The sequence below is a fragment of the Amborella trichopoda genome, chromosome 7 (assembly GCF_054954075.1).
Source record: "Amborella trichopoda isolate Santa Cruz 75 chromosome 7, AtrichopodaSantaCruz75HAP2 v2.0, whole genome shotgun sequence".
Lineage (NCBI taxonomy): Eukaryota > Viridiplantae > Streptophyta > Magnoliopsida > Amborellales > Amborellaceae > Amborella > Amborella trichopoda.
This window is the reverse complement of record NC_142342.1, coordinates 39,710,745-39,724,038: the sequence shown is the minus strand read 5'-3', so window position 1 is coordinate 39,724,038 and position 13,294 is coordinate 39,710,745. Positions and strand designations below refer to the sequence as shown.

General features: G+C 35.6%; 1 protein-coding gene across 1 annotated transcript; it reads right to left on the bottom strand.

Moving 5' to 3' along the window:
- Positions 1–4,210: 4,210 nt before the first annotated feature.
- Positions 4,211–12,998, bottom strand: LOC18422980 (UPF0496 protein At3g49070). Its single transcript, XM_020669493.2, has 3 exons — positions 12,781–12,998; positions 12,318–12,416; positions 4,211–5,868 (listed from the first exon to the last, which is right to left on the bottom strand). The coding sequence occupies exons 2-3, from the start codon at positions 12,367–12,369 to the stop codon at positions 4,805–4,807; spliced, it is 1,116 nt and encodes a 371-aa protein (XP_020525152.1). The 5' UTR covers positions 12,370–12,416; positions 12,781–12,998; the 3' UTR covers positions 4,211–4,804.
- Positions 12,999–13,294: the final 296 nt, after the last annotated feature.

Below are 13,294 nucleotides of genomic sequence, written 5' to 3'. Positions count from 1 at the left end.
ATCAAATTCTCAAGAAAGAAATCTTGTGACCAGAGGATCCCATATGTATCATACCGTTTGTTAGTGTTACAAGAAGGTCATAATCATACTCATCATAAAATCAACTACTCCGAAGTATGCTTATTGTTTTTTACCATGTTTGAAGTCTAAGAACATTTTTCACATTGCTTGCTACTCAATTTCACATCTGACAGTTTAGCACTTTGATCCATGTAGATAAGTCTGTAAATTCTTGGCTTTTCTTTCATAGGCAAAAATAAAAAAAAAAAACCTAAAACTTCCATTGTTAATTTGAACATCTAAAGCCCATCTAATCCCCTGGGCATGATTCCAAATAAACATATGACTATTTACTAAAGTCTTGGATTTGAATCATTGGATTCTCTTTGGGTTCTGACTCCTAACACATGCAACCAACATAAAACTATGTTCAAAATATATGCAACTCTATGATACCGTCGGCAGGCTACTGCCAAAAGATCTTTTTATGACAGCACAAGTTTGGTACAAGGTACCAACTTCTTCAATCCACTTCTCAGTCCTTTAAAATTTCATTCAATGTGGGTTGGAAAGTAGTGGGGGATGGTTGGAGGTTAGACCATCCCAAAGCATACCTAATTGTTAAAGAGGCTCAAATTGGGGCTCTGTTAACAGAATGCATTAGGGTTTGACTCTTGCTCAGTGGTTATTGTATAACAACAATATGGTGTTGAGCTTGAATTCAAAGTTCCCCAACTTATAAATAGGGATGACCAATATAGTGGTCTGTTAAAAAAAAAGGGAAAGAAAAAGTACTTTTTTTTTTTAATAAGAGAAATTTATGAAAATACAACTAAAACATCAATTATTTAACATTTTATGTACTTTTTATGTACCATCAACTGTTCTAGCGCGCATTCTTGTGTTTTTCTTAGGAAACAAAAAAAAATAATGATGTATACAATGAGACAATTTACTTTTGACACATGGATGTCACAATCATCATTGACCGTTAGGTTTAATGATTGCAGACCCGCTAACAAAGGGGTTTGCTACAAATATTTTTGTAAAACATATGAGAGAGATGGGGTTAAGAGAATGTAAGGAAGAGAAATTGTAAAGCATTCGAAGGCCAAGTGGGAGAATGTTGGGTAAATGTGGTCATTAAAGGCTTTATGAGAGCTTGTAATAAGAGTTTTATGGAACTTAAACTGAGTGGGAGTGTGATCTTATGTGGATCATGCAATGCAAATGTTATTTTGCCATAACTCATACTAGGGTTTGTGTGCTAGGCCAGTCTAGTTAGAAAACCCTTGATTCCTAGGCATGGAATAAACACCGATGAGGGTTAATGGGTTATCCCTTGATGAGATCGGAGTTGCCCAGATGAATGAACCAAGGGACTATGTGACCCTTATGTGTGATGGTTGGTCTTTAGAGACAAGTATCAAAAGCCTCATTTCTAATCCATCACACGACATATACATATGAAGTCCGTATTGGGAAAACAGTTCGCCATTGAGAGTGATGCATTCACATGTACGAAATATTACCCCTATGCACTTTAGAGCTATGTTTACATCAGGTTTGAACTGTAGGTGATGGGTACTACTGGGTCAGTTTGAAAAAGTAAGTGTGGATTAGGGTCCACAATAGAAGATTGAGTGCTTCATAATTATTATTTCCTAGACCTTAAGGATCATATTTCCATCAAATTTATTTTCTTAGATATAGATTAATTTTAGAATAATTATTTTAAGATTTTAAATAATTTATTTTATTTCTATTGTTTGTAAAATATATTTATTAAAAATAAATTAACAAGTTTATGAAATTATAGGTGAGATACCTTCAACCATAGTGTCATAAGTAAGCATTGACTATATGATCTAGAAGAGTTTTACACTTAATTAGTATTAATATAGTGATATCAAAAACTCAAAAAAGGGTAAAGGATAGATCCGAAAGAACATGGTCGGAAGTAGTAAAAAACATATAGAGACTTATGGCCTTACTGAAGGTATGGCCTTTGATAGAACATAATGGACGGATCAATAGCCATTTAAAATAATTGAAAAAAGACTATGATAATAGTAATATCAGCAAGATAGCGATTTGAGAAGAAATAGAAAGATTTAGACAATGTTGTTCCCTAACCACTGAGCAAATAGGCTCGAGTCAAGATTGAAAGAGTTGTGATACAAGAATATTAAGGATTCTCTTTTGAGGCTCCCACCAATAGAACAAAAATGGTGGCGATTGATTATGGTATTAATATGATTTTGTACCCTTGAAAATTAAAGATGCGATAGACTATCTCCCTTTCTCTTAAAGGTCTTTCCTACTACTGTAAATGAAGTTTTTGAACATTAAATGAAGTTTTGGAAGAAGCAAGCGAATAGCTCATAAAGGGCAATGTAATCCCTATATTGTGGAGAGAAGTAGCTGTGGGTGTTTGTCAAGAAAGAGACATGAGAAACAATGGGGAGAACAAATTTATGAGGTAGTTGAAGGAATGAGGTTTGGTGGGTGCTTACATAATTGCATTGGAAACCTTTTCCATAATCATGGATTCTGAATATCGGAATCTCACTAATTCTTATTATGTATATACACTTAACGAAATGTGAAATATGTGAATACAACGAGAAAATAGTTACGAGAAACAAATAAAAATAAAAACCTACTATAATGAAATAAGATTTATGTGGTTCATCCTATTGGGGCAATGTCTATAAATTTAGCTAGTGGAAAGCTACTATCTATAAAAACTATGGCTTTTAGTTGCCTTTTACCCAAAGACCGTGACACCCCCTGTCTTTCTAAGAAAACATATGAGTGGTGATTGTGGCTATTAACAAATATGAAAATCTTCTTTGCCTTGCCGACCTCCAATCGATAGTTTTTAAAGTTTTATATCCCTTGCTAAATAAAACTATTATAAATATTTTTACAAACATTTCGTTTCCATCTTTCTCCACTTCACACCATGTATTGTTCTCTATCCAAAAATAAACTTTAGCCCCATACGTATACACCATGTGCTTTGATACCAATTGAAAGTTCCTAAAAAAAACTCCTCTATTGCAGAACTATCCTAAATACAAAAACACTACCCAAGATCATGTACATATTCAACTAAATTCAAAATATGCAAATACAACAAGAAAACAGGTGCAGTTAATACAATAAGAAGAAAAAACACACAATAATACAAGATTTACATGCGTCATGTCTACATCCACTGGTAAGTTGAATCCCTCTCATTGAATATTATACTTTCGGTTAATAAGAGATGTATCTCTCCGTAAATATTGTCAATGCCCTTTGCCGGTTTAAAATTCACTTTCCATATTGAACATCAAAAATCAATCTACCTCTTTTATACCACTATCATCATCATTATCATCATAGTATTTTCTCAATTAATTGGGGTCGGCTTTCATATTACTATACCACGACTAAAACAACAATATTGAGACACTCTCGGTAGAAGTAAAAAGCAAATCAACCCAAAATCCCCATTAGAACATCTAGATATTGTTTGTGTTATTGATCCCCACTTGCTAGAATTTCTTGCTTACTCCTAAGAAACCTTGTATTGTTTTTTACCCAACACCCCTTGACCCCAAAACCTAAGAACTTAATCCTAATTATACCCTAGTCCGATGTCTTTAACCTTAAATTCCTAAATTCCATAGAGAAAGAACCTAGTTTAACCTAGAACATCGTTGTGGACTATATAATCAAAATAATCCATAGCATACCTTGTACCATCATGCCCTGTACTTTCTAGACCACTAATAAACCCTAAAAAAATCCCAAACAAGTTCCTACCTTAAACCAAAGCTAAACCTAAGAGAACCTTCCATCCTAGAAAATGAATCAAAATAAGCGTCATCCATCCTATAAAAATGAATCTCTCTCTTTTTCCACTGAGAAACGAGTCCTCCCTATTAGGATCTGACTGTGTGACATTCTAAAAATTCTAAAGCCATCACCGTTTTGTGAACTCTCTGGATCTAGAATCGGTCTAGATTGACCAAGTTTTTAGTTGGAATTGGACATTGGTCTGGGTTCTGTAGCATCAGGAAATTGGGTAATCCGGAGGCAAGATCGATGGTTCCCAAATATTATATTCGTATTATTTTTCTTTTTGAAAATTTTTGCATTTTTGTGGACTGATTTTCACACTAGAGAATTAACTCAATTCACTGATCCAGATCGGTAATTTACTGAAGAAGATCAATTTTTTAAGACAAAGACATACATGGCTCAAGCCCAATCCAATTCAAAAAAAAAATTGAACCTCCAATTACAAATTACAAATAAAGGAATTCCCTAAAGATCAGCGTTGCCTTATTTTTACAGATTACAAATAAATGAATTCCCTAAATATGAGCTTTGCACTATTTTGCAAATAGCCCTGAAAAAAAGAAAAGTAAAAGAAAAATTAATTATATACTATAAAACTATTTACTTTTAGAACATAAGAGTTCACAATCACTAATAGCCATCGGATGTAAAATCCAACGGCTTGGAGTGTGTCCTAAACTTCAAAAAACTTTCGTTAGAACTTTAAATCTAGTCACTGAGTTACTTAATGTCACATATGACAGCTATGACTAATTGTGACCAATGTCATCAAATTCGCTTCGGCCTCAGATTTTAAGCATAAATCGAAACGAAGAGAAACGTGGTGCTGCCGCTTTTGCTTTAATTTTCTCACTAAGCCGAAGAAGATTCTGACGCAAATCTTGACATTGACTATAACCTCCTTGTACCAAATATAAATGTTCTCGTAATATATTTTTCCGAAAAATGTTCAGTAGTCCGTACGACATTTTTTATCTATCTTCTTAGCGAGAAGCTTCCTTGCCCTGTTAATCGTAAAAAAAGATAGATACAAATGCTCTTCCAGCTCATCAAGCTGCTCACTAAAGCTCCGCTCACTCCTCGTAACCTGGCGAGCCACCTCTCTCACCGCCTCAATCAGCCGCTTACCGAGCCGAACCGAGACAAACCGAGCCAAAACCCTAAGGTGATCCACCTCATCTCTAACTTTAGCTACGAGCCGGCTAATGGTGTCCAACTCTCGGCTCACAATGTAAGCCCCTTTGGCTGCGGCATCGATCCGAGCCCAATCCCATACCAGACGACGAGGTGTCCAGGACGACCCAAGCCATGAGCAGAGTCTGAGCCAGCGCCGAGCCGAGGTACGACGGATCTCGAGCCGAGACGTTAGATCGGCGCACATGGCTCGAACCAACTCGAGCCGAACCAGCGTTAATGGAGTCTGCTCTTCTGAAAATGCTAACAGATCCCTCATCGCCAAGAGGTGGTTTTCCGTTAGTTCTTGGAGGTTTTTCGTTTGTCTTGGGCAGGTGCCCAGTTGTTGGCAGTTTTCCGCTGGATTCATGTGATACTTCTTGGGTTCTTTGAGGTTTACCGTTGGTTTTGGGCTGTTTACCGTTGGCTTCAAAACCGGGTCTCGTATTAGGGTTTGGATAGCGGATTTGAGAGTACCGTATTGGAGGCGGGTTTGCTCGATCTCTTTGAGTAGAAGTGAGCACTGAAAAGAGGCAACAGCGGTTTTGGAGAAGTAATCGCCGAGCAAACAGTGGGTTTTAGGGCGGTTTTTGGAGAGAGAAAGTATCTCAAAAGCGGTTTTCTGGGCAGGCTCTAACAGCTGTTCAGCAAACAGACGGTAAGAGGGTAGGCGGTTTCCGGCGGAAGTCGATGGTGTCAAAGCTGTTTTGGTGGTATCGTTGGACTTGACGGCGTTGACCCGGGCACAGAAAAGGCTGTAGGACTTTGTGCGGAAGGCGTTGGCATACTCCTCGTGGAGGTTCGGTGGTGATGATGGAGGCTCGTATTCAGCTTCGGGTCCTACAAAAAACACGTGGGAATTATGAGACGCGTTGCCTAGATTTTAGATTCCGAAAGCGATAAATGCAAGTCAGTGTCATGCGGTTTGTATAGAGCCGAGGCTCTAAACAATCAAAGTAAAGCTTACCCTCAAATAGTGAACAATCAAAGTAAAGCTTACCCTCAAATAGTATCGAAAAATGTGGTTTCAATATTGGATTCATCTTTGATTATAAAATTTAAAGCATAAAAATTTGTATAGATCGAACAAATATGTGAAAATTTGAAAATTTTGAAATTTGACGGTAAAAAAATGCATTGCAAGATGCAGTATTCTCAAAACTTAAAATCTATTTATTTTCTAATGTCCATACATCTTGAGGTCGTAAAATTTTTTAGGTTCGTCTTAATTTGATTGTTTCGAGCCTCACGCTTATAAAAACTTTTTCCTAATTTGTATGCTCATGTGGGTATAGTTAAAAGGTGGCCTTGTTGATGGGGCAAAAATTTAAATTGGCAAATGTGCTAACCACATTGGACCGTGGACCAATGCTTTGGCCAGTTTAATCTTGAGTAAAAATTGAAGTAGGTAAAAAAACTATTAAAAATTAGTATTTGATGAATTTTGGCTCCTTCGTCTAACCGGTTTTAATTGGTTTGACTGTTTAAATGAAGTGGGTGATTTTTTTTTTTAATATATTATATATTTTCAAATTTTTATTTAATTTTTTAAATATTTTTAAAATCAAATCAAAACCGATTTGATCGACCAACGAACTTGTTTTTGATCGTGCACGTACTGATTGGAATGGGAAACAAAATTAATAAATTGGTAATCATTTCGTTTCTCTAAACCTGGATCACCCACTTTATTAAGTATTGCTATGTTAGCACTAAGTGTCAGAGATAAGTCAAAGAATCTAATCAATCATGTAACTAGGGCGCGTAATGGCCCGGTCAGCCCAGTTCAAAAAAACTAGGGCGCTAAGGCGAAGACCAGTCCAGCCCTCTTTTTTTCTTTATTTAATTTTTTATTAATTTTATTTGCCATTCAGCTTGATCAAGGCCTAGATAAGGTTAGGATTAAGGGCCATCTCCAAGTCAGGGCAAGGGCTAGTCCACCCCAAGTCTACTTGTTGCCAGCCCTAATTGAATATGATCCAAATAGCTGATTCTAAACACGAATCAATGATTTTGTCATCATCTAACCCTAAGAAATAATAACAGTTTCTTTTTGAAAAAAACTTCAATACATCTCAAGACTTATTTAAAAAAAAATAAGTGCTATTTTAGGGTAATGGTTTTATGAAACAGATGTATAGTAATATAATGCAACAATCTTCAAAACATCTTAGAACCATTTGTTTGATCCAAAATTTAAAATATACACTCTTTTCATTCTAATAAACAATCACAAAGGATAAAATTTTGAAAATACCACTTAGAGAGTATGTTTTTAGCCCAATTAACGTAGGCCATCCATTTTGATCAGATGCTTAGATCTAGGCCGTGTAAGGATTTTTTCTTCTTCAATTTTTTGGATGGCTTTATTATCATTAGATGAACAATGTTAAAAAAGAGAAAAAAAAAATTGAATTTGTAAAGGCTAAGATTTTGAAATTCACCAAATGAATGATCTAGATTGGTTGTTGGAGGGGATTCATTTTGACCATCTCTGGGATTCGAATTGATATTTTTTTTTCTTGAGATTGATTATTGAGATGAAAAGTGTGTGTGTACAAAATTTTAGGTTATACAAATACTACTATCATAGTTTTCTAGAAGTATAGTTGCATTATATCATGATAAAACCATTCCATTAGATCATTGCCCGCTATCTTAATATTACAAGTCCAGATATTTAATGTCCATCAAAATGGGCAGTCCATATATAGTCATGGATCGGAATTTGAGTTGGTCCGTGGACTTTTAGACTCCAGTCTTGTATTTTCATTTATATTTAATATAAAACAGAGAAAAATATAGATAGCCACCAAACATATTTTCTATTCATGCCACCCCCTAATATTTTTTAAACCATACTACTAACCTCAATATAATTTATTTTTTATATAGATCTCTCAATGTTAAAAATAACTTTTTTAAGGACAAAAAATACACCCACATAAACCATGTCCCTGCCGATAATTCTCTCTCTCTCTCTCTCTCTCTCGATCTCGAGACTTTCAAAATTTTAAAGGGTTTTTCTCTCTCTAAAAACTTATAATTTAAGATAATTTGAAATTTGAGATAGTTTCTCTCTCTAAACATTTTAAAGTAGTTTTTATTTTTAAACATTTTGATATAGTCTCTCTCTAAAAATTAAAATTCGAGGTAACTTCTCTCTTTAAAAATTTCAAATATTTTATGTCTCTCTAAAATTTTAAATTTTGAATTTGAGAGAAAGAAACTCTCTTAAATGCATAGGGGATATTTTTTACTTTAAACATCTATTTTTTTACTTGAGGGTGGATATCTAAAAACCCAAAGGGAATATCTATAATTTCCCCATAAAATACAAACAAAGCAAGAGAGTTAGTGGTTAGAGAACCGCTTGTTTGACATTTACACCAGATGAACTGATTAGCAGTTTTGTCCCATATTACCGCATTCTACAACATAGTTTAGTCAAAAGACAGGTTATGGGTATTCAATATTCACATTATTTTAAGTCTCTTAAGTTTTTAACAATTGAAATGGTTTTTATCACCTCAGAAAATGTCTTGTTTCTCAACTTTGACATGGCTTTTCAACCTTACACCTATTAACTGTTTAAATATGGATATGGGGTGCTCTCTCTCTCTCTCTCTCTCTCTCTCACTCAGCTGCATTTTTTTTTTGTTGTATTATTTAAAGTTTCTTACTCTCTCTCTCGCTCTCTCTGTTTTTTTGTTGGATTATTTCTTACAGTCCATCTCCCATTATATTTGCAGGTTATAATTGTTAGTATTTTTGGGCTTTAAAAATAGGAAAAAGTTTATATAACGTTGCAACCTTAAAATGTAGAACTACATATGCACCTAAAAAATCCATTGAAAGATGTTATTTTATTGTTGAAAAATCTTCTAATTGATTATCTCATCGAGATGTATGAATATGAAAAAAAAAAAAGATTTTGAGTCTCAAAAATAGTGCATCTTACCACACATTATCTAAACCGTCCATTTTCAAGATTTTCATACGTTTATAGATCAACTTGATTTTAACTATTTTTGGAGTTTAAAATTTTATAATTAGATATAAATATAGATTTTGAAATAATTCTAAGAAATTTTTGCCTCAAAATTACATGTTATGATAAATTTTAGAGGTTCGCTTTAAGTTAATTATTTAAAGTTGCAACCTTATAGAAACCACACACTTAAAAATACAGTGTTGTATTTCACAATAGTATAGTTTCAAATGTGTTTTTACTTAGTTCTTAATAGTGGAGAGACAAAATGGTGGGTTTTAGTCCTTGAAGGATAGAGTAAAAAAAGAGTGTCATTTACATGAGAAGACTCATGCCTTGTGTTAATTGAACAAACGTGAGAATGTGGGTGCTTGTGTGGTGGAGGGCACTTGATAATGCATTTTGCACATCTACACTTCTATTTTGAACACCTGTTTACCAACTCTTCTCTATAATCTCTTACTGTCTTTTTCTTTCTATAATTCCTGCTCAGTTTTGTCTCTCTACTTTCATTTAATTCTGGTGGTCTTGTAGACTTGCCTATACTGTACAATAATGGCGAGTTCTTTATTGCAACATTCTTTATTCAGATATCCCAAGGATTGTTTGCCTAATAGACCTTTTTCTACACATTATATTTTTAACAGAAGGAGGTAAAATACAGTCTTAACAGCGCTTTTAACGTGACTGAAAACAAGATGATTCTTCTATATTTATTTACCTAAAACCTCCATAAGTACACCCTACAGCCCCCGGTTTCACCTAGGGGTAGCAATGGGTCGGGTTCAGTTGGATCCAGACCTGGGTCCAGGTTTTGGAACCGGACCTGACTTAAAAGTTGGACTCATACCCATCCCGTCGGTCCAAAGTCTGGTCGGGTCCATTGTTAGCCTAATCATGAGTTTTTTTTTTTTTCTATCGATAACCATATCACAATCACCTGTGATTAGATTTTCAAGCCGTCTGATATGTCGTTTAATAGATAAAGATGACTACGAGTTTTTATTGTATATGATCCTTAATATCCCCAAATGAATAGGGATTGAAGTATTTTATCTCCAACAGTTTATAGGTACAGGTTGAGTCTAGCCAGACCTGGACCCGGACCCGGACCTGAATAGCATTCAAGTCCAGGTTTTGAACCCAAACCCAACCCACCCGGGTCCAAATGTTGGACCCCTACCTGGACCCCTATCGGGTATACCCGGTGGGTCCCGGATCAGGTCGGGGTCCATTGCCACCCCTAGTTTCACCTATCCCAATTGCCTAACGATAATTTCACGCGTAACAAATTTTGAACATTGCCACCGGGTGCTCCCTCTCTTCTCTTTCGTAGAAAAGAAAGAAAGTAAATAATGAATCTAATTTACAAGCATTAAGAATATCATCGTTATCGTTTTAAAAACAAAATAACAAATTGAAACCATAAGAATATTAGATTGCATTACTACTATCAGGGAAGACACACCTCACGGCTAGCAATTCCTCCCTCTCTCTCTCTCTTTCTCTCTCTCTCTCTCTCTCTCTCATACGGGTGGCAATTAGGATATGCGGACCCAAGACCTGGGGGTTAGAGTGGACCTAGGGTCCAGGTATGGCACCAATGGTTAGACCCAATGGGTCGGGTCAGGGTCTATTAGCCTGGATTTGATTGGGTCTAGGTTTGGATATGGGTCCAGGCAGTCCCTCTATTTGTTTTTTGAGTTAAATACACTCTTTTTTTTTTCAATGTAAAAAATGATTTTCAGGTCTGGTCCAAGTTGGGTATGGGTCTCCCATAATCAATTTGAGTCCGGGTCTAGGGACTTTGGACCCGGTCAGGTCTGGGATTAGGTCTGAGTCCCATAGTATATTTACAGGTCCAGAGGTCCAGGTTCGGGTCCATGTCCAGGTCTGGGTGCCATCGTATATTTTTGGGTACTTTCGTATGTTCGCTTTGCCGCCAAGCTTCTAGAGAAACCAAGCCTTGGAAGAATTGGTTGAGTACCTTGTCTCTCTAGAATTTGGTTGCTTAAAAGCTATTGCACCTCACAACCATGAACTGGCTTCTTAGGATGAAATCTCTCTCTTTATATATTGCGTGTAATTTCCTAATATTGAACATAAACCGTTGAATACTTAGATGCTCAAATCTAAATATTCGACAAACTCTTCATATGGTGATCTAAAGTGGATTCTAAAATCATCTAGGTTGAAAAACTACTACGTTGAATACTTTTGGGAAAGGGCCTTGAGTCGTGGTGGTATCACCCCATAATCTAGTTACTACGTTGTGGTTTTCATTTTCACCGCTAACACCACCCCATTAATACCTTCAAAAAGTTAACTCCTAATCTATTTGAAAAAACGGGCAGAAGTCGATCTTCCCCACTGAATTACCTAAAAAAAAAAAACAAAAGAAAAAGTATCATACTCACGAAGGAGTAGATATACATAATGCTACTTAAAAAACGGGTAGAGGCCGGTCTTTCCCACTAAATCATCCCAAAAAAAAAAGAATATTAAACTCCCGAGGGAGTAGATATATATAATACAGCTTGAAAAGCTCAATATATACGCCCCTTCAACTTGTACACATATGAGCATATTTTACTTCTACTTAAAGACTTACTTGGAAGGATTTTTTCAATCTGATATTTTAGGAATTGTTTAAGACTTAGAAGATGATTATTTTTTAAAAAATTGAAATTTGAGTTTCCTAACATTGGGATCTCACCATCTAAAATTGGGTGCTCTACATAAATTTTTTATATGTGCATAAAAGGTACAATTAAGAATTTTTCTTATCGAGGTCAATCCATGGGTTTGACGAGTTACATCTCCAAATTTAAGGGTCTAAAACTTAATCTAAATGGGGTTTTACCAAGGGAGTAAAATTTACGGTCGAAAACTTAATTCTAAGTGGGGTTTTATCCGAGGAAGTAAATATACATTATAAGATTTCATCATTCAAAAATTCAATTTTGCACAATCATAAAACAATGATTTTCCTCACAAAATCCAGGAAGCCTACTCAAAACTCTTCATTGAGTCGCTGAGTTGAGTTGCAGGCCTCCTGAAAATAATTCAGGTTCTTAGAATTACTTCTATAGGTTTTACTCGAGGGAGCAAATGTACAATTTGGTCCCTCATGGGAGTATAATCTCTTTAGTTTTCTACAGAGTCTCTCTATCTTCACCAAAAGTCTCGAATTACGCGTGCAAGCGCAAGAATTGGGGGAAGAAGATGATGAATTCACCATTAAGAAACATGAGAGAGAGAGAGAGAGAGAGAGAGAGAGAGAGAGAGAGAGGAGTACCAGTACATCCATCTGAGCTTAGTCTTTCAAATGTCTTAAATTTGAACCTCATTCTGCTTCTTTCCTTCTGTTTAACAATGCAGCTGAAATCATAATACCCTAGAAATTTAGAATATCACAAAGAATTATTTGTCGTTGATAAAGGCAAAAACATGGTAAGAGAGGGAAACAAATCTGAGGGAAACATTTGAGATGTGTACGTGAGAGAGAGAGAGAGTAATGAATAATTCTTAGACTTTTGCAGGCGTAAACATAAAGTAGATTTGTAGAGGAGAGATTGAGCTTTAATCTTCTGATCATTTGATACTGGCATATGAGAGAGAGAAAGAGAAATGACTAATTCTTAGACTTTTGCAGGCATGAACATAAAGTAGCTTTGCAGAGGAGAGAATGGGCTTTAATCTTCTGATCATTTGATATTGGCATGAGAGAGAGAGAGAGAGAGAGAGAGAGAGGATGGTACCTATCAAATAAAAATGGGGAACGGGTTGAAGTTTTGCAGGCCAGAAGTTGAGAGTTGTTTGTTGGGGGAGAGAATGAGGTTCAAGCTTGGAAAGTTGGTTTGATGTTGTGAAATTGGAGTTTAATAAATGTTTGAAATGGATGTATAAATAGAGATGGGGGATGCGTTCAAATTCAGTTCCCAACCTTGGAATCCAAGCCAAGTCCTCCACTGTCCTTGCTTCGTGTCGTTTTGAAATAGTCCTCGAGCATACGTTCTACTCGTCAAATTAAAGATTACCAAAATACCCTTTGAATCCTTCTCTGTTATTGTTGTTATTATTACTCTCGAATTATTATTAGGATAAGTATAGGATCATTTATTTTTGGTATATGGTGGTCACAAGTAATCTTGACGGTTGGATGTGAAATTGGATGGCTACATTTATTCTATTACCAAGTTCAAACTTCAAAAACTTTTTTTTTTAACTTTATAACACATCTAAGCTATCAAATTTCACATCAGATGGTTGTAA

Coding starts and splice junctions, on each gene's coding strand:
- LOC18422980 (XM_020669493.2), bottom strand. CDS start 12,369: ATGAGGTTCAAATTTAAGACATTTGAAAGACTAAGCTCAGATGGATGT. Junction 5,869..12,317: donor AAGCTCAGATGGATGTACTG/GTACTCCTCTCT, acceptor TGTTTTTTGTAG/GACCCGAAGCTGAATACGAG.